Genomic DNA, 22,895 nt, shown 5'->3' on the forward strand with positions numbered 1-22,895 from the left:
AAAATAAATGAGTGCCTCTGTGTAAGAACACAGAGGTATGAAATGGATGGATAATGAGAAAATTGTCTATTTAAAACTCCTAAAAGAACATACAGTAGACAGAACACCTATATAGAAAAGTACACAATTTTCCCAAGAACATCACAAATTTGAAAAACATAATAGATTAACAAAAATGCTAAAAAATGGTCACAATCTACTTCAAGAGGGAAAAAAAGTGAGAAATTAGAGGGCATACTGAAGTCTATGTAGACCATTTGTATTTCATGCATTATATTGTCTCATTAGGCAAAACAAGGTACACACAAAATATACAGTTAGAGCCAAAAACAAACAAACAAAAAGGAAGAAGAAAGAACACAAAACAATCTCCCTCTCCTTACTTCATGCTCAACCAATCCACAAAGTCTATCATAGACATAGAATAATCATATATGTACACTACAGACCACTCTAAAAAGATGCACATAAATGAAAATTTGATTGCTTGATCTGACTATTCAACTCCTTCAAAAGATCTCCTATTTTGTCCCCCCATAACCTCCAAAGCAGGCACAAAGGAGCCGCCCTCCAAGCCTTCTTCCTCTTCATTCCTCCAAAAGAACAATACCAACTTTGAAGATTGCCTCTAACAGAAGAATACGTCACCCAAGCCATCCAAACAAAGAGAAAACCAACTACCATAGGGTTACCGCTTTGGGACAATGGAAAAGCAAGTGATGGTTGGACTCTTCATCCCCCTTACACATGTAGCATCTAGGTGGAATATCCAACCCCTCCCTCTAAGCTGATCAAGAGTTAAAATTCTTCCCCAAATAGCTTCCCAAGTAAATAAAATCACCCTGTGTAGCACCCACAGGTTCCATGCTATGCTTGCAGGGAAAGGTTCACTTCTTCTCTAAGCCACGGAAACATAGAAGGATTTAACTAAGAACTTGCTAGTCTTGGTTTCCTTCTAACCCAATCTAGCCTCATAATCTCTTCTAACTGAAATCAATCGCAGTCATCGAAGAAAGTCTACTCCTAATTCCCAATCGTGGAACTATCTATGAAAGCGCGGACTCCACCAACCCCCCTCCTCCCTAACCTATTCCCACATTTCTTCTATCCAAGAGTCTTTATTAATGGCTAAAGAAAATAGCACCAACAAAGACTCTCCAAAAGAACTTTCACTGCACCATTTGTCTTTCCAGAATTTTATTTTTCAGCTATTACCCACAACTAGGTAAGTTCTACTTCTAAAAACTTCCTAAATGTTTCTAATAGCTTTCCACAACCCCACCCCATAGCATTCCTCACCTCCCTCAGCACCAACACTCAAAAGCAAATCTCCAGAGACAAAGCACTACACCCAATCTCAGCCTCCATCTCACTTAAAAGGGAAATTACCTCCTTCTCAAAGCCCTCCATTGGCATCCTCATGAAACTATTAAAAGTCATCAGTTTGCAAAACAGACACTTGGATGGGTAAATTTCCTCCATTGGCCAACTACTTAGAGACTCTTCTGACCATCCATCTCCCCTGGCTTCTCCACGGCCTCCTTACTCTGTGATCCCCTCAACAAATTTTCTGGCAACACTCAAATATGTCATATTAAAGCACCATCATCAACGGCCAATTTTCAACTCCCATGAGAACAGTGGAAGACCTTGCTTTGGCTGATGCAAATTTCCCACCTAATAACATCATCAAATAACTAGCACAATGACCCATTACCAAAATCTACGGGCTTAATCTCCAAAAGAGAAGAAAACGAAGAACGAGGATGTTCGCCCCTTGATGAGGCACCACAAGAGCAAGACATACCTTTGTAACAAGCAACTTCGGCTAGAAGGGCTTCATTGGTCCAGATACCCAACCCTTTAAGCCTTGAAATTGTGCCCGCACAAGGAACATCAGTGAGAGCATCATAGTGGCCACTTGCTCCTCTCTCTCCACCAAAAGGAGAGATCTAAATACAGTTACTTTAGCCCACCTTCTCTTTCCTTTTAAGAGAGGCATTAGGCTTGCTCAAATCAACTGAAGCCCGACCCACTTTAAGTTGGGAAACAGATGAACAACAAGTGGCTTTAAGTAACCAGACCAGGGTTGACCCATTGAAGGGGTCTTCATCTTCTAAATGCCTCTAGCACAAATATTAAAGCCCAACAAGTTGTCTTAAGCCTCACATGGAAAAAAAGGCAGGCTAATGAACCCAACTCCTTCAGGTCGTTCTTACCCATTCTCTTAAAAGGGATGATGCCAAGATCCATAAGGCCCTCCTGTGCAATCATTTCCTTGCTTCGCACATAAGTTGGCCCACTCCCCACCTACTTGCTCTCGAAAAGCCAGGCCTAGCCCCTAACCTACAAGAGGCTATAGCCCCAAATCCACAACGTAATCTCCTCCTTTTCAAGAGACTCGTCAGCAATTCCCACTCTCCTTCTAGCATGTGGAGACCCCACTAATTATTAGTCTTCCCACCCTCTGCAATTGCTCTTAGGTTCAACCAAAATCACCCACAACAAAATTTCCCACCAAAACAGAATGGAGAAACTCAAAAGCCCCACCACCACATGCATGAAAGGTATCTGGATCCCTTGTCCCATGGGATTTCACCATGATCTTAACCCCCTACAAATTGCAAGGAAGAGTTGTGTCTTCGTCCACAACCATAAATCCCCCACAAGCGTCCCCAAAGTGGATAAGCACCTTTACAAACCCAAACTTTTTTAGCGCAAGCACCATGCCTAAAGCAACCTTCTTTTAGAGACCATCTCTCCAGATGCAGAAACCTCACCTCATATTTTCTCAAACCTAGCACCTTCTCAGCATCAACTTTTTTAAATTAAACAAAACAAGGGAACCACCCAGCAACACCAAATGAATGTTCCCCTTCAAGCGCTAATGGAACACTACCCATGATTTTAGCGAGACTAGGTCTGAAATCTTATCTGAGAGACCAACCCATATATTAAAACTTATTTTCTTTCTCTTTTTCTTCCTCATAGATGATCTTTTTATTAATTTTTTAAAATCAAAGTAAAAGCTTTAAAGCAAACTCCATGTGACATTATCTAGATGGACTCTTGGAAAGTCCAAAACTCTCTTTTTAAGCTTAATAAAGAAAAAATTATTTTATTTTGTTAAAAAAGAGTTTAATATGAAAATTAGGAAAATCTTATTTTTTTAGAAGTTTTACTTTAAAAAAATATATATAAATATTATATTCTTTCCCATTATTGTTGGAAGCCACCAAAAACTAATAATATCACGTCCAGAGATTTCATTTCATGAGACCAATCTTATAAATTTTCCTACCAACTTTTGAATTTCCACAAAATTTTAAATTCAATTAAAACATGGTATAATCAACCTTTGAAATGAAAGATCAAGAATAAATGTTAGATAAATCAGTCGATACTTTCTTTGTTGAATCATTACGCAAGTAATCATATATTCAAAATAAGAGATGGGATTGGATTTTCAAGGCTTTCCATGTATTTGTAGATTTCCTCCATTCCCATCTAAACCACACTGTTTCCACCACCTCACTCTTGCCCTTGTTCGACATTCTGCAAAAGAAAAACCCTTTTTAGGTACATCCTCCCCACCCTCTCACCCTTGTAGACTAACAGATTGAGTCACCAACTCTACCCTTTGAATAGGAGATACCCCTAAGCTTCTCAACTTCTTAGCCAACACCTTCCATCCTTTGAATAGGAGATACCCTTGGAAATCCTCTCCCTTTTGGAAAAATCTGAGTGAATCTCTTTTCTTCCACTGAAACAATATAATACTGCAAGAACCTCCCTGCTATTGCTTCGCATTTCCAACATGAAATCCCTTCCTCCTTCCCTCCAATCTACCCCTAGAGCTTCCGATTGATGTCATCATAGCAAACCTCTGCCCTTTCCAACAAAAAAGCAAGGCCATTTTATCAAACCTAATCAAGGGGGAAAAAACCATGACCCCTTTCCACCACCTTAACACTCACCTTGCCTTTGATCTTTCCCACCAAGATCTTCTCGCCAAACCTAATCATTTTGCTGAAGATTCCAACTTTTATAATTCCTTGTAAATGAGGATTAGAGCATTAAAAAAAAAAAAGCCAAGGAAGGAAAAGAAATGGAATTATATCATTTCCAAAGGATATATAATCTAATAAGAAAGAGACATGCAATCTAAGTAGAAGCAACATGTACAAGCATAGTTACTAACAAAGACTCTAACCAAAAATGTTAAAGCTACAGCATTTAATAGTGAATATACCTCATTGACTTGAAGGCCTTCTGCATTTGCAACTTGCAATAACCTCTTTGCCATCTATCATATACCAAAACCTAATGTTAGTTATTCCATAATTTGCATTAATCTTGCATAGTATTAAAGATTTTCAAGGGTAAGGATTTCTTTTTTCCATAAAAATAAATGAACTCTGTACCAATTTCAGAGGCCAATGAAAAACCAACCTGCTCACCAGTTTAACAGAATGCCCAAATTTCACCAAATGATCAAAATAAACTAAGCAAAGAACTAAAAACTAGTGATCAAATTTCAAAACATTGATCATACCACAGAATCACAAAATTGGGAAGGATAAGGAGAGTACTTGCCCACATATCAGAAGATTGATAAAAGGAGTGCTGGTCCTAGGTGTAAAAGATTGAGGCATGAAGCAAGCATGCATGCATATATATATACATTCACATGCACAGATAACAAACTAAGGGAGAAAAACGCACATATCAAACATAATAAACTAGGCTAAACACTTGCAATTAAATTTCAGAACTTTGATCAAACCATGGACTGACAAAGCCTATATGGATAAGAGGAGTAGCTCTACCATTAAAGGAACCTTGATTCTTAAGGCAACCAATAATCTATGTCCAACCAACAATATAATCTAAGCTCAGGGGAGGGTGCATGATCTATGTCCAAAGAATTGTACAATTCATGCTCAGGAGAGGGAGCTTCATGCTTCCTCCCCAGATGTATAAGTTTTTTGCAATTAAGGATCAAGCAATAACACCAAAATATGACTATCCAAAATGCTCCCTGAAAAAACAAAACAATACCAAAAGAGGAATTTGCACTCAGAAACATGTTGGCAGGTTGGTGCAGTAATGAGGCGATTGGTGTAACAGAATAGGAGCAGCAGATTAGTAGAGATTTTTGAAATTATCTCCTACAATTTTTAAATATAGCAGTTCCTATTTTTTAAGTCAATCCTTATGCTAAATTCCCAGTGGGCATAAAATTCTATATAGTAAGTGCTGTAAATAAATAGAATTGTGAACTCTGAAATTACTATGCATGGAAAAGACAAAGACAATATTTTTCTTTGAGGATAAGGGGAGATCGGAAGAGACGTTATGGGATTTGATTTTGTTCTATTCCTCTCTTTGGGCTTCTTGTTCTGCAGCTTTTAGAGGAGTTCCTTTAAATGTGTTACAACTCAACTGGAGTGAGGTTTGCGCTTCAAAAGTTTGAGTTTGTGGGGGTTTCTCTTTGTTTTTAGCTAATGTTGGGTGTTTTTTCTATTGTTCAGATTGTGTAGGAAGGACCTCTCATCCTTCTACTGGTTTCTTTTGTTTCTTTTTTCTTTTCTTTCTCCTGTATCTTTCCTTCTATTAATATATTTCTCTTCGTTTCTGATCAAAAAAAAAAAAAGACAAAACACAATATTTTTCTCTTTAGCTCTGCACATAAAACACTTTGAACAATAAACGGAAAAACCATCTCTTATTTCCATGTACAAAAGAACCGATAGTTTAAAAGGACTTATGGAGGCTAGGATATCGGGAAAATGCATTAAAGCATTTAAAAAACTAAAAAGGGAAGATACCAAAAACAATACTATTCACTAGATCAGACATCTCTTGAGAAAGCCCCTTTCACGCATAGTTATCCCCATAAAGATGAACAATTGGTAGGAAAAGCTTTTCAAGGAAGTTAATTGAGCGTGTGTTTGAGAGCTCCACAATATTAAATTGCTCAGAAGCATCTAATAGCAGGCTCATTTCTATTAAAAGCAATTTCAGTGATTGTCATCTACAAACAAATTCTCATGACTTATATAGAAAGAGCTAGATTTGGATTGAAACTCAGCGCATTTTCTAGTTCCTATTTGATCTCCAACCCTCAAAGGAAATCCTAGAACAAATTGCTTTTCACCTAACACCTCTCATCAAAACTTTAGTCCTCCAAACATTACCATGTAAACTAAGAACCAGGTTATAGCATGAGCCCAAGAGACCATAAGAAAGAAGCTTTGCAGCAAGAAACTGAATTGAATACACATTCAAGAATATGGTTATACGCACCAAAGGAAACTACAATTTAGAATTGATATTTGAAAAAAAAATATATATATATATATTACCAAAAAAAAAAAAAAAAAAAAGACACCTGTTGTTTTGTAGGTTTTCGGAAGCTAAGAAGCAAACAGTAGTTCACTAGACTTTTTAGTTTCTGACTGTAGCGATCATTACAAATGCAGATGATGGGAATTTTGGAAATCTTGATGCTAGCAATAAGATCAGCCACTCCCCCTCTATCTCCAGCAGACATCCCATCAACCTCATCCATAATCAGCACAGTCTTTGGATGCTTTGACCTGAAAATCACAATCTACAATTAATTTCAGGGAAAAAAAGGACAAATACATTTTAATGCATTTGATTAAGAAATTTTCTGAAAGCCAGACCAACCTATCCATGTTAGCACCCAAAGCTTCATTACTGACGAGTTCCTTTATAGAATTTGCATTGCTTCCACCAATTCCTTTATCAATTTTGGCATCAGCCTTTCCACGATTATCACTGGCATTTACCTGAATGACATTAATGGGATGATAAAATAGTTAGTGTAAGATCATGGTATTAGGAGATAAAATTAGGCAATCATTCATCCAAATGCTTTTATGCTTAAATCGATTAGTTTGCCACCTCAATTGCCTGGAAACCCAGCATCTGACTAACCAACTTTGCTGATGTAGTCTTTCCTATACCAGGTGTTCCACTTAACAGTACAGCTTTTTTAGCACCAGAATCATTCTGCTTTTTCCCTTTTCCCTTAGTGCCAGTATGAAGAAATTGCTCATTCCAATGTGCCAACCATTCATGAAGCTGTTTAACCTGCATATCATTTCCCAGCAAAGGTTACATACAACATTTCTCTATATTATATATGCAAAAGGACAAAAGTTTAACTGGGTCTGCAAGGTGCAAAATATGAGGATTAACAACATACCAGTGACTGATTCCCAATGATATCATTTGGAACCTTTGGCTTATATTTTTCAGTCCATGTCAACGAAGCATGTCCAATAGTTTGATCTATATGCTTAGGAGTGGTAGCTACCAAAACCGTGCGTTTTCCTGAAGAGTTGACCACTTGATCCACTGAAACAACCAAAACACAGTTCAAAAGAAATTTTTGAAGGGCAATGGAGCTGATTACATTAGGAATAAAAAATAAAAAATAAAAAATTAAGGCATGTTGAAGACATTGGATCACCACAAGTGGGGGCATTGATATGGATTATCTTAGCAACCAAAATTCGAAGTTTGGATGGTTGTGCCATCCTAAAAGATATAGAAACTTTAGAAAAATGAAAAAGCATTAGCATTTTTTCAGAAGTATCATTATAATGAAGGGAATGTTCAAAAGTGGTGAAGCACCCATGAAGCACGTTTAGGATTTTTCTGGCTGGTACTGCATTTGCAAAAATTGTGTAGAGCCAATGAATCACATCCTCATCATTGTGGGTTGATCTATACTCAAAAGTGGAGTAAGTACACAATAAGTGGGTTTGGGTTTTTGCTAGCTAGTGTGCATTTGCAAAAATTTGTAGAGAGCCGATGAATCATATCCTAATCATTGTGGGGTGATCCATACTTCAGCATGCACATATCCATGAATGCACCCACATAAATGAAACCATGAATAACAAACACAAACAAAACCACCAACATATTAAAAAAAAACAACAATAAAAAAAAATAAAAATAAAAATAAAAACAATATCTCTAAGACATAATTTGAAAATAAAACAACAAAATATGGTGTTATATGGGGCATACCTTTCTTTTCCACTTTCTGAGGACTTTTCTTTGGTGTTGCCAACACAACCTTATCCAAAGACTTTTTTGGTTCCCCTCGTGCAGGTGCTTTTGCATGATTTGATGCACGGATCATATCAAACAGTCCATCCTCGGTAAGAAAGCCAGTGCTATTTGAGGAAATATTTTATAAGATATAATTTAAGAGAAATAAGAAACAAGAATTTAGAAGACTCTGAAAAAAGACAAACCCCAGCTCTTTGGCCTTAGCAGACTTCTTGCCCCCAATATCTTCATCACATAAAAGAAAATTCTGCAAATAAAAACAATGTCAATCAGATGACGAAAGTATTATGTGGAACCCAAGCAACGACAACATTGAGGTAGGAACAGACTGTTTTTTTGCTAACTGATCCAGTAACACGACCACCATGGCGCTTGATCAGATTCTCTGCTTCTTCCCTTTCCAAACTGGAAAGATGACCAAAATTCAAAATAAACTACCAAGCTGACATCTTGTAATTAATAACATACAATGCTAAATAAGTTGGCAACCTAAAAAAGTTTACACCGGCCTCATGGCACTTGAGAAAATAATCTCAATGATCACTTAAACGTAATCTTGACAGCAAGATGTGATCAAAAGAACCAAGAAGAATAACATACTAGCCATGGAATTTTCATATGTAACTCCTGGCATAATAAGCAAGAAAACAGAGACCCTATAGTGAGAAGAAAAATACCTGTCAAGGGTTCCACTAATTACAAATGTCAAACCAGCCAAACAATCAGAAGCACCTTCAGGGACTTCCTGACAAACAAGATGAGTTTCAATGTCAACATAATGAGAAGAAAGATAATTTTATTTAAGTAATCCAGATGTTACCAACTGATTTATACCTTTTCTCCTTTGTGTGGAGGATCCTTCCTTTCTCCAAAATTCATAAATCCACCACGTCCACCACCTCTGCCTCTTCCACCAGTTGGTGTTACCAATGCACCTCTTCCACCACGACCCCTTCCACCAGATTTAATAGGAGGTTCTGTATCTTTATCAACTTTCTCGTCATCACTTTTATGCAAGACAAAGTCGTCATCATCATCATCGACAACTCTGCGAATTTTTTTGGAAGGTGGGGGGTTCAATGATTCCTCAGTACCCTTCTGGGTCTTTCTTTTAGCTGGGAGTTCTTCCATTTCCTTCTCATCTTTAGGCTTTTGAAAATACTTGCTAGTCTTCCTTCTGCAAGAACTTTCTTGGCCTCCATGCACCTGATATTTACCCCAAATTATGACAATGATAACAATGATAATAACAACATAAACCTTACCTTACTTCAGTTTATTCATGATAGATGAAAGAAAAAGATAGATGCATAGCTTGTTATGCAAAATTAGACATAAATGAGTATGAAGTTTTAAGTTTTTCATTTTCAACTTTTACTTGTTTTTTAGGATTCTTTCTACAGTTTACCATGAACATAGTTTTAAAAGGCGCACTTAAAGCACGCCTAGGCTCAAGGCACAACCACTCCCTAGCTATAGTGCCTTGTTGAAGAGGCATGCATCATCTACTTTGCTTTATATTTTTAAACACTTTTATTCTTGAAATTTCTAATTGTATATTAAAATTTATATGATTTTATTACTTTTTTTGTTGAATGCTTCTTTTAAATGTTTAAAATCTTAAATTTTTTATTGACTAGATTGGGTTTTGGATCATATTTTATAAAATCGATATGCATACTAGGTTAGGTTTTACTTCACTTAGGGGCGCTTTGTGTTGTGCCTTGTGCCAAAGCTGTAGGATACTTTTGCGCCTTAGGTGCACCTTGCACCTTTTAAAACTATGATCATGAAAAAAACCATCTTAACTCTCCAAATAATGTTTTTCATTTATAATGTTTGTTTTGATTTTTGATTTTTGATTTTTTAAAAAAGGAGGCAATAAAGTATGGAAATAATTTTTTTGTGAAGTCATTTCCTTTTTCCATTTCCGGAAATGTCTCCCAAAAATTTGGAAAAAGATTAAGAATATCCATAGGACATTTTTTAAAATTCTGGAACCAACTGAGAGTGTATGAAAACATGCTTACGTGCATTTTCCCTTGCATCAAAGGAGAGTATCAAAAATCAAATTTTTTTATGTGATTAGATAGAACTGTGACTTGTGGTGTCAGGCCCTGATCTAAACCAAATTTTCTTTTCTTTAACCATTTTGTAAACAACCAATTAGACATCAAAATAACATCCAGAATTTTGAGAAGACCACAGACACAAAAACTATAATGTACTCACAGGTTTCTCCTGCTGCACAGTAGCTGGAGAAGGTTTCCCTGATTGTGAAGCTTTAGGCTCAGGTTTTGCAGGCTTCGACGGATTGCCATTGTCCTTGTCATGTTTTTTCATAAACCACTTCCTGATATCCGACTGCAGCAATAATAATACATTTTTTATTATTCACAAAAAATAAAATAAAGTAAAATCCAAGACATCAGTTCCAATTTAAGTATTTCAAAGTAAAAGCACAATAAAAGAATAGAGAATATATATATATATACACACACACATACATATATCAAACTCTATGTGTAAAGGTATGATAGATTTTTCTTCCCCAAATACCCCATTATATCACTTATTTTCCCTTATATTTCACATCTCTGTTACTCTATCATAACAATCATTAACAAATTCACCTTTTTATTATTCATCAAATTAAATTCATTTTATTTATTTTGCATTTTTGAGCATAAGAGGTTTTTTTTTCATTTACATTGGGAATCATTCCTACCATGGTGGGTACCATTTATGCTTCCCTGGTAAAATTAGAGAACAATTATTCAAGCCATACTTTTTTATATATATAATTGTAAACGATAATGTTCCTAGATAATTAATTGTATAAAAATTCAACCTTGAGCTTTAGTCCAGAATTAAATCCTAGAATTCAAAATTTTCAACAGTAGCATTGTCTGGTTAAAAGCATTCAAAGAGAAACCAAAGCCCTCTATTTGGTTTCCAAGAAAATAGAGCAATAAAAGAAAACATCTTATTTTTCATGTTTTGCTTCCATAAAGGAAAAAAATAGAAGGCCCCTCAGCAGTGTGAACTTTCAGTAAAGTGGTCGATGAAAACTTTATGATTTAAATCATTGTTGGTGAAAATTTTACACTTCAATATTTTAATAACTTCCTTCATATTTTCCTTGTATATAAACTAAATCTATTTTTCATACAAGAAAACATTCCCAAATAGAAAAGACTGTCAATGTAACAAAATTTTCGGCCTGTAATCCAAACCGGCAATAGTTCCACGGCTGCTCAAACAGAACCCCTAGAATTGAAGCTTCCAGCAATAGCATAACTCATAAAGCACTCAGAGAGAAATTCAACCCTCTATTTGGTTACCAAGAAAATGAAGGAAAAATAAAAGAAACCCACATTTTGCTTACTATGTTACCTCTCTTACTTTCTTTGCGGCCAAAATTCCACAACCAAAAAAAATTAAAATAAAATAAAACCCAGATCAATTAAGCCAAAGAGTCTTAGGTAAAGTGAAAATTTCTGTATCCTCGAACCCTAGATATGAAAATTTTAGGATTCAAAACTTTCTTTCATTTTCTCATCATTTCGCTTGTATCGACGTAGAAGTCGATTGAATGAACTGATAATAGAGATAGGAAAGTACCTTGGACGCAGCCATCGACCGAGACGCAGCCTTTTCAGAAGGGATGATGGATTGTTTTTGTGTACCTTGGACTCAAAATTTTGTTTTTTTCTAAGAAAATTGATCGACGGCAGTGTTGGTGATGGTGGCAACGCTGCAATCACCTGGGGCAACGAAGGTGAGTAACTATGTGTGTGTGAGAGAGATAATAGGAGTGGGGAAACGGAGGTGATGAGATGAAAAAGAAAAGAGGGTTGAGGATTCTGTGCACAACAGCCATGAGAGGGAGAGATTATTAAAAATAAAAATAAAATAAAATGCATAAAAAATTATTATAATAAACTATTTTTATATTAAAAAATGCATACAAATTTTAAATTATAAAAATTAATTTAAAAATTGATATAAATTTTTTTATCTAAAATTATTTATATTTAAAATATTAAGTTGATAAAATATATACATTTAAATTATTTAAAAAATAAATAAACATATTGAAAATGTTTTATATTTATAGATTAATTTAATTATTAAATTATTTTTTTATTTAAAATATCTTTATTATTTTTATTTTAAAAATTAGAATAATTGAAAAGGATGGCGGAGATACGAGGTTTGATAGAAAATAGGATAAATGATTAAGAAAATTTCAAATAAACATATCCTTATAAATCATAAATTATTGAATTAATAATATTTTTCAAAAATAAAATTGAATTTATATTCAAATCCATCGTCTTTTTATTATTATCTTTTTCTAATTTTTTTTAGAAAATATTAGATTAAAAAAATAATTTTTAAATATGTTTTTTATTTTACTTATTTAAAAAAAAATTATCAACTCAATCAAACTTTTTTTTTTAAGACAAAAATTCGTTTTTAGAATTCAGTTTTCAAAGACAAATTTTATTTTTGAAAACACTAGGTTCTTAAAATTTATTTTTTAAAATAGTTTTAAAAAATAGTAACCATGAGACTCTACAGTGTTTTTTTTTTCTTTTTTTCTTTTTTTTTGGACCTTTTTGCAAGCGTCTTAATATAATTTTTCTTAACTATAAAAATAAAAATGTGATTGGTACCTTGAAGTTTGAACTTGGTGAAGGGATGATCAGTGCCTTTTGGGCCTACGTGTGGGCTGAGCCTGGACTGGCCCAATTTATTGACCACTGGGCTGCAACCGGTCTAATTTTTGTCATGAATCTAGATAATTTTTCCACCAACCCAGTTTGTTCACGATGAAAACTGCCCAAATTCAATCCAACTTAAGATCTTCAATCCATGCTTGATTTAATCATGATTTAGTCAGTTTCACTCGAAAATTGAAAAATAATTTATTTTTAAAAATTTATATTAGTATATACCCATTAATATGTTAATTTTATAATTAATCAATTTTAAAAATAATATATTTTCTTTGTATGTACATAAAATATTTTTTATCACATTACATTTATATTTCAAAAGATTTAATTTTTTTATTAATCTTTTTTATCTTAATTTCATTCAAAAAAATTCTAATATTCATTTTTGGATACTTTTAACATTCTTTTTATTTGAATAACTAAACGTTTGTTGGATGTTTGATAAATTAATTTAATAACTTAATATAATTTAATGATTTAAGTATAATCTAACTTAAAGTCATCTTAATAAATTAAATATCTTTACTAGGAGAATAGTTGATAATCAATTTAATCATTTAATATGATTTAATAATTTAATTTAAGTTATTGATATATTTAGTAAAGTAATTCAATATTGTAAATTACAGATAAAAATAAATTTTGCAAAATAATTAAACAATTTAATATAAATTAACAATCTAAGTATAATTTAACATAAAATCATTAAGTTTTATTAAACACTTCTTAAATTTTTTCAAATTCCTTATCAGAGTGTTTGATAAATCAATTCAATAACATAATATAAGGATGTTTCGTAAAATTTAATATTTATTAGTTTATTCAAATTGATTTTAGTAATTGAAAAAAATCCTCATGTAGGTGGAAGCTTTGAGCTTGTGCTTTCTCCAAAAGATTCAAGCCACTAGCCCAAATTGCTTTTGAGGGTAATATTAATTATCTATAAGAAATGTATTAAATTTTTATGCATGTATTGAAAACAAGAAAATACAATATTAATAAAGTGCTAACAAAAACATAAGACATAAATTACTATAATAAAATAAAATAATAAAATTTTATTTCATCTTTTGATACATGATATATATTTTTAATAATTAAATATTATAATTTTATTATTTTAATAAAATAAAAATATTAATATATCTTATTATGATTCAATATGGTAACATGCGATGAAATATTTTAAGTTTTTAATTATTTATATATAATTTTGTTTTCTTATAATTTATTTTAATTTAAATAATATATACATTATATATTTATAATATTTTGTTGACATCACAATTCAACCATTAGTCCAACCATTGAATGGTCAATAGATAACTCTTTTAATTTAATGACCAAAAACATTGATTATAGTTGTTTGGTCAAATTAACTCGAAATTTTTTTTAAAATATTTACACTCATCAAGTTTATCTAATACTTATCTCATTAATTTTAATTAATATTTACTTTCATTAATCTTAGATAATAAATCTACTTAATAAATATTAATTTTAAAAATATTGTAGACGTACAAAATAAGTATAAAATATTTATTATAATAAATAAATTGTGGATGTGGAGTCATGGATGTAAAAAAAAGAAAACTCTCCCTAGATATGGACAAATATGACAAAAGAGACTTTAAATTTAGAGTAAGTTAATGAAATATTTTAACTTATTAATTAAGTTATTTTTAACTTTAAATTGAGTATTAAGTTAATTTATCAAACATTTTTGCTTTGTTTATCGATTCAAATTAAATTATTATGTCATATAATGTCATTAAGTTAATTTACTAATCATCCTCTTAAGTATAAATTAATTTAAAATCATCTTAAGTTATTAAGTATTAAGTTTTATCGAAGATTTATTTAGTTGCATTTATTTTCAAAATCATTATATTGTTTATATTTACTTTTTACATATATAGTTTTTTTTTATAGTAATATATTTATAGTCTAAAAGATTTAATTTGCTTTCTATTAGCCGTTTCATTTTGACATGAATGGTTAAAACTAAATTTGTGTTATAAATGTAATAAAAAATGTAATAGAGAAAATAAAAGAATTGAGAGAATGAGAAGAAAGAACCTCTATTGAATCTTGAGATATGTGTATGCAATGTTATGTGCTAAACAAATATTTGTTTTATTGTAGGTATGGTGTATAAATATTAGTTAAATCCAAGTAAAAAATACTAGATAGTTGTCAAGAACATGCTCAAGTATTTTAGCAAAATGAGGAATTCTAAGCTTATGTTCTAAAGTGTTAAAATAGTTCAAAAGGGAGACATAACAGTGGACAAGATATATGGAGAACTTGACGAACCCCTTCACCATGACATTGACAAGGATAGTCTTTGATGGTTATAAAGATAACATAGGTGTTAGATGTATATCTAATATGCTTTGATAATATTATACTTTGACTAATGAGAGATTCTTAAGATAAAGCCCTTAAAATTATGACATGATATAACAAATTTGAAATTTATTATTTATTTAATGATATTTTGGTTTTACTTTTATTTATTCTTATTATATGCATTATACTTTATAAGCATTTTGGTCAAACATCTCTTACATTGTACATGACTTGGGTGCATTAGGAGTTGTACAAAAGATCCAAATCATGGGTTCTTTGCAAATAAATGATTTATTCATAGTTTAAAGACTTATATAGGTAATCCATTGAGGTTGTAGTTTACCACCTCCTAATTGGAGGAATGGTTGGCCTTGATCATCACCATGAGGTTCCCATGGTTAGTGCACTAGTATATATAGTTACACATTTAATAGGACCTATGGTGAGTCATGATGTAAGAAGAACATTTCCATGGGGTAGAACCTCCTTAGAGAATATAAGGTTTTCATAAGGCTGATCTTGAATTGCCATCCAAGTATGAATACCTTCATTTAAGAGAATATTTTTGGTGTAGAAAATCTCAAATTCAGGATCTTCCACTACATGGATTTTTTGGGAAACGAAGTTATAGACATGTAAGTTTAAAGCTAGACCGACTACTCCAAGAGCACTCATCCATAAATTGGTTACTGGTGCAAATAACACAAAGAAATGTAAAAAACATTTATTGGAAAAAACAACCTTAAAGATTTGGGACCAAAAACGGTTAGCGATGACCATTGAATAAGTTTTCTTGGTTTAAGTTGGATTAAAAGCCCGAAATGTATTTGCACCATCACCATCTTCAGGTAGCCTTGAGTTCACTAAGTTGTTATATTGTATTGTATCTCAACCTTGAAAGGAGATTGACTTTGTGTCGAAGTTTGTAGTAACTTTGACCTACAGGTAAGATCCTACAGTGATCAAATTTCCTTATGGATTGAGTCATTATTGATAGAAGTTGGTAGCAACATGTATTTTCAATATAGGCACCATGATATCTCACGGAATTTTAGATAGTGTATCCCCTTGAGTGACCATAAAGATGTGTAATCATGAAATTTGTGACACTATAATAATTCATTTAGTGGAATTTGACATATGCTCTTCGTGAGTTAGAATATATCATTTGATTACATAATAAGAAGACCTATAACTTAAGAATGATAGAAGTAATCTTGAGAGGCTGATAACTTTTACTTTGTTAGATTATAGACACTAGTTTATAAGGAGGCTATATATAGTGGATAGTAGGTTAAGGACTTGAGCAGTTAATACCTTGTTGTAATATACATATGTTTTAGTGGAATTTGACATATGTTCTTTGTGATCTAAAATACATTATTTGATCGCATAATAGGAGAATTTACAACTTAAGGATAGTAGAAGTAATCTTGAGAGATTGATAACTTTTACATTGTTAGATTATGAATACCAGTTCTTGAGAAGATTGTATATAGTGGATAATAGGTCAAGAACCTGAACACTTAGTGTCTCATTGTAATATATATAGGGTACTAAAGTATAGTTTACTCTTTTAAGTGGGATGTTATGTTCTCATTCGAACTTGTATACCTTGATGACATGATTTATGAGGGTTCCATTAGTTCTTAGTTCACTTATTATGTGCATAAAAATATTTTGGTAAATACACAAAGTTGCATTGGAATTAGTGAACGGTAGCTTTAGAGTGGGCTAATTAATTAGAGTCCTATTAGGTTAATTAATTAATTAATAATTTTTTTGGATTAAATTAAGTGACCTAAGTCCAAAGTGGGCTCAAGTCACTTAAGCCCAATAGGAAACTTATAAATAACTCTTTAAGGGTTAGGGTTTTAGACTTTTTCTACTCTCTCCCTTCTGTCCAAAGAGAGAATTCTAGCCTCCAATTTAAAGATTTCCACCATTATAGTACCTAGACTTGAGGAGGACTGAGGAAGTAGTTGTTTGTGTTAGAAAAATTAGGTTAATCCAATCTAAGGTAATCACCCTATAGAGGGGTGAAAATGGTGATGGTCTCTTTTTACAAATTCAAATTATATGAATGTAAGAGACAATTATATGCAAGTATATAATAAAACAATATAAAGACAATTGCACATAAATTAAAAGAGTAGGGAAGAGAGAATGTAAACATAAGATTTTATAGTGGTTTGGCGCAACCCGACCTACATCCACTCTCCTCTAGCTTTAATCTCAAGCTTGAGATTCTACTAATTCAAGGCTTCTAAACCAAGCCTTTAAGTAATACAATTGGATTATAGTTCCAATCCACTCTCTTAGACTTTTGGCTCCAAGCACCCTTTACACTTCTCAAGAGATACCACTCTTAAACAACATCTCAAGTGATACCCCACACTTGAGAATCCCTAAGTGATATCTCACACTTAGATTCTTCATCTCAAAGATATGCAAATAATTTCACAAAATCCTAATACAAAACTTTAGACTCAAATGATACAAGAAAAACTAGGATTGAATGGTGCACTAAAGATATGCAAGTTTTAGAACAATGGTGCACTCAAAAACACTATTCCAAGGCTCAAATGTATATTCAAGAAAGGTTTTGAGAATGTTAAGCTCATAAATAATGAAGATTTGAAGCCTTTTTATAAAAGAAAAAAGCCAAACTAGCCGTTGGGGGTTCAATCGGTCGAGCTGGGGGTCGACCGGTTGACTAGCCGTTTGCATTTAATGCTTGGCAGGTGACTGTTGGACCTCGATCGGTTACTATTCACACCTTGACCAATTGAACAACCATTCTGAAAGAGAGAAAATGTTTTTTGCACCCCTCGATCGGTTGAGGTGGGGGGTCGACTGATTCCTCATCCAGTTCAATCGGTTGAGCCATTTTTGGCTCAACAACCAACATTTTTAACTTAAAACCTTTTAAACAAGTTTGGAAAACATTTGACACAAGGTTTTAGTTGAAAACATGAAATCATCCAATTTTTTTAAAATTTAAAACAAAATAACTCTTGGATAATTTTGGTGCATAAGTAAAGAATATAATGCATGAAAATCCTAGTGCACCAACAACCTTACTAAGAGATCTTATGAAGCTTGGATATTGAAAAACACTTCTCTTTGAAGTGGTCTTCTTCTTCATAATTTCTCTTTGGCTTAATTTGTCTTTGTGATTTGCACTTTGAAAATTATCTTACCTAATCATACTTGAAATATAATCATTAGTTCTAAACCTTATTTTGTTATTATCAAAATCGAAATTAACCAAATCTTAGTTTCATAGTTTGGTATTGTAGTACATTTACAGGCGACTGTTAGACTTGGGACCATGTCTAGTTGAGGTTTGAGCAAATTGAGGTAAAAACTCAATTGTCGCTTAGTTGTTTGCCACTTCCTAAAAGTCTTCTCGAACATAACCTCAAACACATCGATTGATTCACCCCATATTCCAAAAAATGGTAAAAGTTGTCATTTTAAGCACAAAAAGTTAGTGAAATCGACTATAGCAACTTAGAGATTTCTAGAAAACCTTTTAAGATGTGGTCGCATTGGTTTGAAATCAATTTTTCATCCTCTAATTTTTGAAGGATTTAAGTCAATTTGAAGTATTAATTGGATGGTTTTGGATCAACCTTTGAATTGTTATGTACTTTTAAAATAACATTTTAATAAATTTTTAGTTACTGCACCTTGACCCTACAACTTTAAGATCTTAAAAATTTGTTTTTAACATTTACCGTTAATTAAGCTTGGTGAATCGTCCATGGTGCATGATCTTGATTTCTTTACTAAAATCAAACTTTTAATGGTTTGAAAATTTTCGAGTTGCTATGAAATAGTGTGACATTTTATTTATCATTTGCTTTATAATAATCAAAATCTGCTGTAGGGAAACCTTGGGCTAACAATATATGATCCTCGAGGAGCTATAATTTAAATTATCTTCTTTGCATTAAACTATATCAAAATTTCTTTTGGCTTTACACTACTCTTACATATGTCAACTAGGATGCTAATTTGTTTTTGAATTAAATGACCAACAAATGAATGCCCCTAGAGATGTTATGCTCCACTATGATTATGTTTTATGCATTTGACAACCAACACTCAAATCATTATCATTCGGGTAGCTTCACACTCTTAAGAGAACGGATAACCACATTTTTTAGTTCTTATCAACATTCCTTTCCTTTTATTTCTACTCTCATCCTTCACATCCTTCGATGAATTGATATATACTCCACTTCTTTTACAATATCAAACGATTCTAGGCTTTTGTCCACAAATTCCCTACCATATCAATTCATCTATTTACAGTCACCATTCCATTTCTCCTACTAGCCTCTTGCACCATTCGATTAATGCTTTTCTACTATGACGAATTATATTAGTTAATATGAAGTTACTCGTGTAGTTTGAGTATTGGAGCGTCTATATTTGTTGTATCATCTTGCATAAAAAAAGTATAAGAAAGTTAAAGCTAAAATAAATGTCAAAAAAGAAAAAGAAAAAGTAAGTTGCTCAAGGATACAAATTCAATACCATGAAGAGTGGCTGTTGTTCCTAGAGCTCTGAATGCTCTTCATATCATATTTAGACATCTTAAAGAGTGTCTTAGTATGTCTAGATCTTTTGTGTTGGACACTCCCTATGACATACATATTTCCATTGCTAAATCATATGATGGGTGTTCAGGCTTGTATTGTATACTTGTATTGTTGGACCTGTTTCTCCATTACTCCAAAGCAACATCTCTTTTTTTTTTGGACATTTTATAAGGATGTGAAGGAGTTTGATGAAGAGCAATAGAATACAACCCCAACACTAAGGACAAGTTCTTGTTCAAGATGGCTTTCTTGGTTATGGACCTCATGGCCTTAGTTATGGCATCAAATGGTCACCCTCTCGCTCCCCTCACATGGTCTCTTATTTTCTCTCCCTCACATACTCTTCTTCTCTTTCACTGTCTAACAATACTCTCCTCTCCTTCTCTCTCTCTCTCTCCCCCTCACATCTTCTACATCTCTTGTATTACATTGAAGGTTACTAATATTATAGGAAAACAAATTATCAGCAGATGTGCAACTGTGTATAGCAAGATCTAGACGAGACAGATGTTCCAATGTCCACGTATGGTTCGTGCAGCCAAGTCATCCATTCACAAGAGATCAGTAAAAGAGAATCAACAAGAGAATTTAACTAAATAGGGATATAAACGAAGAGACCAATAACCAATAAAAGTGGACCTCTTTTGGATCATATATATTTCCTGTAAAAGATAAGTTGCTGATAGAGCCTTCATGGGTTGTATCATATACCTGATGAAATTATTTCCTGCCCTCAGTGCTCACATCTAACCTTTCGCATCCAATGTCATGCCCAGTAAATTTCAAAGGAAAAAAGGGCTTGCGTTGGATGACTCCACCTTAAATCTCAGATCTCAGCAAATAAAAGGGTTAGGATCTCATTTTGTGAATTATGTCAATAATCAGTTTGATTCGGTGAATTTGAGTTTCAACCATTTGCAATTTTCTCTAGTGTCCCCTGTTTTCTGTTGGCGGTCTTCTCATCTGTGAATGATTGGTATCATGTTGCAAATGGCATATGAGCTGGTTGAATCATTTCTGCTTATGAGCAGCAACGCCTTCATCAGCTTCATGCTTTTACATGAGCTCAGGCTGTTTAGGCATTTTCTTTTTCCAGGCCTTTAAGGCCGTCAATACAAGCTTTTAACAACGACTTGGCCTGCTCATTCTTTTCCATCTCATAAAGGTGAAGAAGCTCATCCTTAAACCCTCCATCTGTCCACTGCACTGATGGGAGATTTTTGTACAGATCTATCATTTCCAAGAGGCACTCTGAAGCAGTGATGTGAACCTATTTTGGGTACAAATAACGAGGAAAAGAAAATAAATGAGATTGGAACCAAAAATATTGAAAGTCAAAATCCTTTATACTTGATGGTCAAAGCAGCAAGACTTTGAGCAATATTTTCGCCATCATGTTCTCAGAAAATTTTCAAGAAATTAAATTAGATAACAAAGAAAATATATGCTAAATTCAGGAAAATAGTCTTTAAGTAAAACATTGACGATTCCATTTCACAGGTGGGATTATAAACAGTGTTCTAAAAGGTGTTTGAGGCACACACACCCCTTTTTGAGGTATACAGCCTGAGGCTTAAACCTCAAGGCTGTTGATGCATTAAGCCTCAAACAAAGTGTTTTTATGAGTTTTGGGCTTTTTTCACATAACTTATGGATTTTGGGTTCACATTAAGATGTGGGCGTTGGTTGGAATTCATTCAGGTACTCATAATTTAATAGAAAGAAATTTGATACAAACAAAATGATCAATTATCTTAGACTTGGTTACTTAAATTGTTCAACCTTCAAAAGTGCATACCAAGAGAAGAAATTGTATAACTATTAACGCACTTGATTCATAGGTATACTTTTCATTATGAGATTCAAAGACAGATATGTGAAGCTTAAGGCACTAAAGGAATCAACCAAAGAAAGAAACCAAATAGCATACCTGGGCAATCTTCACTGTGCTTATACATTCAACTACTTTAGGTGACACAGAGTGAAACAACTGAAGGTAGAAGAATGATAAGTCAGAGTCCCAGGCAAACAATTATTTTTGAAGATGGAAGACCAATGAAATGGATGCAGTAAAATACCTCATAAATTAAAGAAGTCACCCCAACATCTAGGGAGGTTTCTTCTGACTCATCCACAATCTCGTGGAGCCTTGAACAGAGTTCCTTGATTGATGAAAATGCTGACATTTTGACTGCCCAAAATAACTCATTTAGTAAAGTAACACTGGTAAAAAAAATCAAATCTATTAAAAGAGCACATGATATACATTGTAGACCAAAATCCTTTTAAGTTTAAGCTTATAGAAAAATTGGCTGTCTAACATGGTATTAGAGCTTTGTTTGGGGGGAGGTCATGCATTTGAGTCTCACCATAAATTTATTTCCCCAATTTATTGAGCCCAAAAGAGGCCAATTGTGGTTGTTTGCCTACGGCCCTATGGGTTTCTCCATGTGTGGGTATGGGGCCACAAGTGAGGGAGGGTGTTAAAAAACATTATATACATTGTGGACCCAAATCTTACAAGCTCAAGCTTTTAGGGAAATTGGTTGTCTAACAAAATCAAACTGAATAATCTGCAGCTGGCCATAAAAAGGGGTGAAAAACAAAAATGTTAAGGTGATACCTGTCCATGGAAACCCAGGAGACAAGGAAACTAAGAACACATGTATCAAATTCTCCTTCTGTTCAAGAATATCATTTACACATGCTACATGAATGCAAGATGTCATGCAGCCCAGAATCTTATCATGTGGTGCAGAAATATCTTCCCCTTCATTTGATTCTGCACACAAGCAAGTATATATGCTTAGACTTCTAGCACATCCAAATAGCTTTAATGTCAAAATTACAAATTAATGGAAGCAGGGGAAGCATAGAAACAATTGGAATTATAACTACAAAAGCATCCATATTTAACTGAGTAGCAATATGAGGTCACATACAGGAAATATGAACTTCAATTGTCTGCCATTAAAAAAAAAAAAAAGAAGAAACAGCAGCAAATCGCTCAAAAGTCAACAGCGGCCCAATTTATTTCAGAACAATGTGAAACAATGGATAGATAAATAAT

General features: G+C 33.2%; 2 protein-coding genes across 3 annotated transcripts in view; both read right to left on the reverse strand.

Annotated features, from left to right (window-relative positions):
• LOC117915912 (replication factor C subunit 1) overlaps positions 1-11,987 on the reverse strand; it is a 33,635-nt gene extending 21,648 nt beyond the window's left edge. The window contains exons 1-12 of one of the 2 annotated variants that reach the window (XM_034831652.1): positions 11,740-11,984; positions 10,348-10,479; positions 8,950-9,321; positions 8,793-8,860; positions 8,445-8,520; positions 8,301-8,362; positions 8,071-8,219; positions 7,238-7,389; positions 6,934-7,122; positions 6,697-6,818; positions 6,395-6,602; positions 4,253-4,306 (exon numbers count right to left, since the gene is read on the reverse strand). In XM_034831652.1, coding sequence (XP_034687543.1) covers positions 4,253-4,306; positions 6,395-6,602; positions 6,697-6,818; positions 6,934-7,122; positions 7,238-7,389; positions 8,071-8,219; positions 8,301-8,362; positions 8,445-8,520; positions 8,793-8,860; positions 8,950-9,321; positions 10,348-10,479; positions 11,740-11,754 — 1,599 coding nt within the window. In that variant the 5' untranslated portion in view covers positions 11,755-11,984. Of the gene's footprint in view, positions 1-4,252; positions 4,307-6,394; positions 6,603-6,696; positions 6,819-6,933; positions 7,123-7,237; positions 7,390-8,070; positions 8,220-8,300; positions 8,363-8,444; positions 8,521-8,792; positions 8,861-8,949; positions 9,322-10,347; positions 10,480-11,739 lie in introns of both variants that reach the window. The other variant, XM_034831653.1, reaches the window with a different exon arrangement.
• Positions 11,988-20,395: 8,408 nt separating this feature from the next.
• The window catches only part of LOC117916308 (proteasome adapter and scaffold protein ECM29), a 117,506-nt gene continuing 115,006 nt past the window's right edge, over positions 20,396-22,895 (reverse strand). Inside the window, exons 32-35 of the mRNA XM_034832264.1 lie at positions 22,449-22,607; positions 21,904-22,016; positions 21,756-21,815; positions 20,396-21,095 (exon numbers count right to left, since the gene is read on the reverse strand). Coding sequence (XP_034688155.1) covers positions 20,901-21,095; positions 21,756-21,815; positions 21,904-22,016; positions 22,449-22,607 — 527 coding nt within the window. The 3' untranslated portion in view covers positions 20,396-20,900. The remainder of the gene's footprint in view (positions 21,096-21,755; positions 21,816-21,903; positions 22,017-22,448; positions 22,608-22,895) is intronic.

The sequence above is a fragment of the Vitis riparia genome, chromosome 6 (assembly GCF_004353265.1).
Source record: "Vitis riparia cultivar Riparia Gloire de Montpellier isolate 1030 chromosome 6, EGFV_Vit.rip_1.0, whole genome shotgun sequence".
Taxonomy (NCBI): Eukaryota; Viridiplantae; Streptophyta; class Magnoliopsida; order Vitales; family Vitaceae; genus Vitis; species Vitis riparia.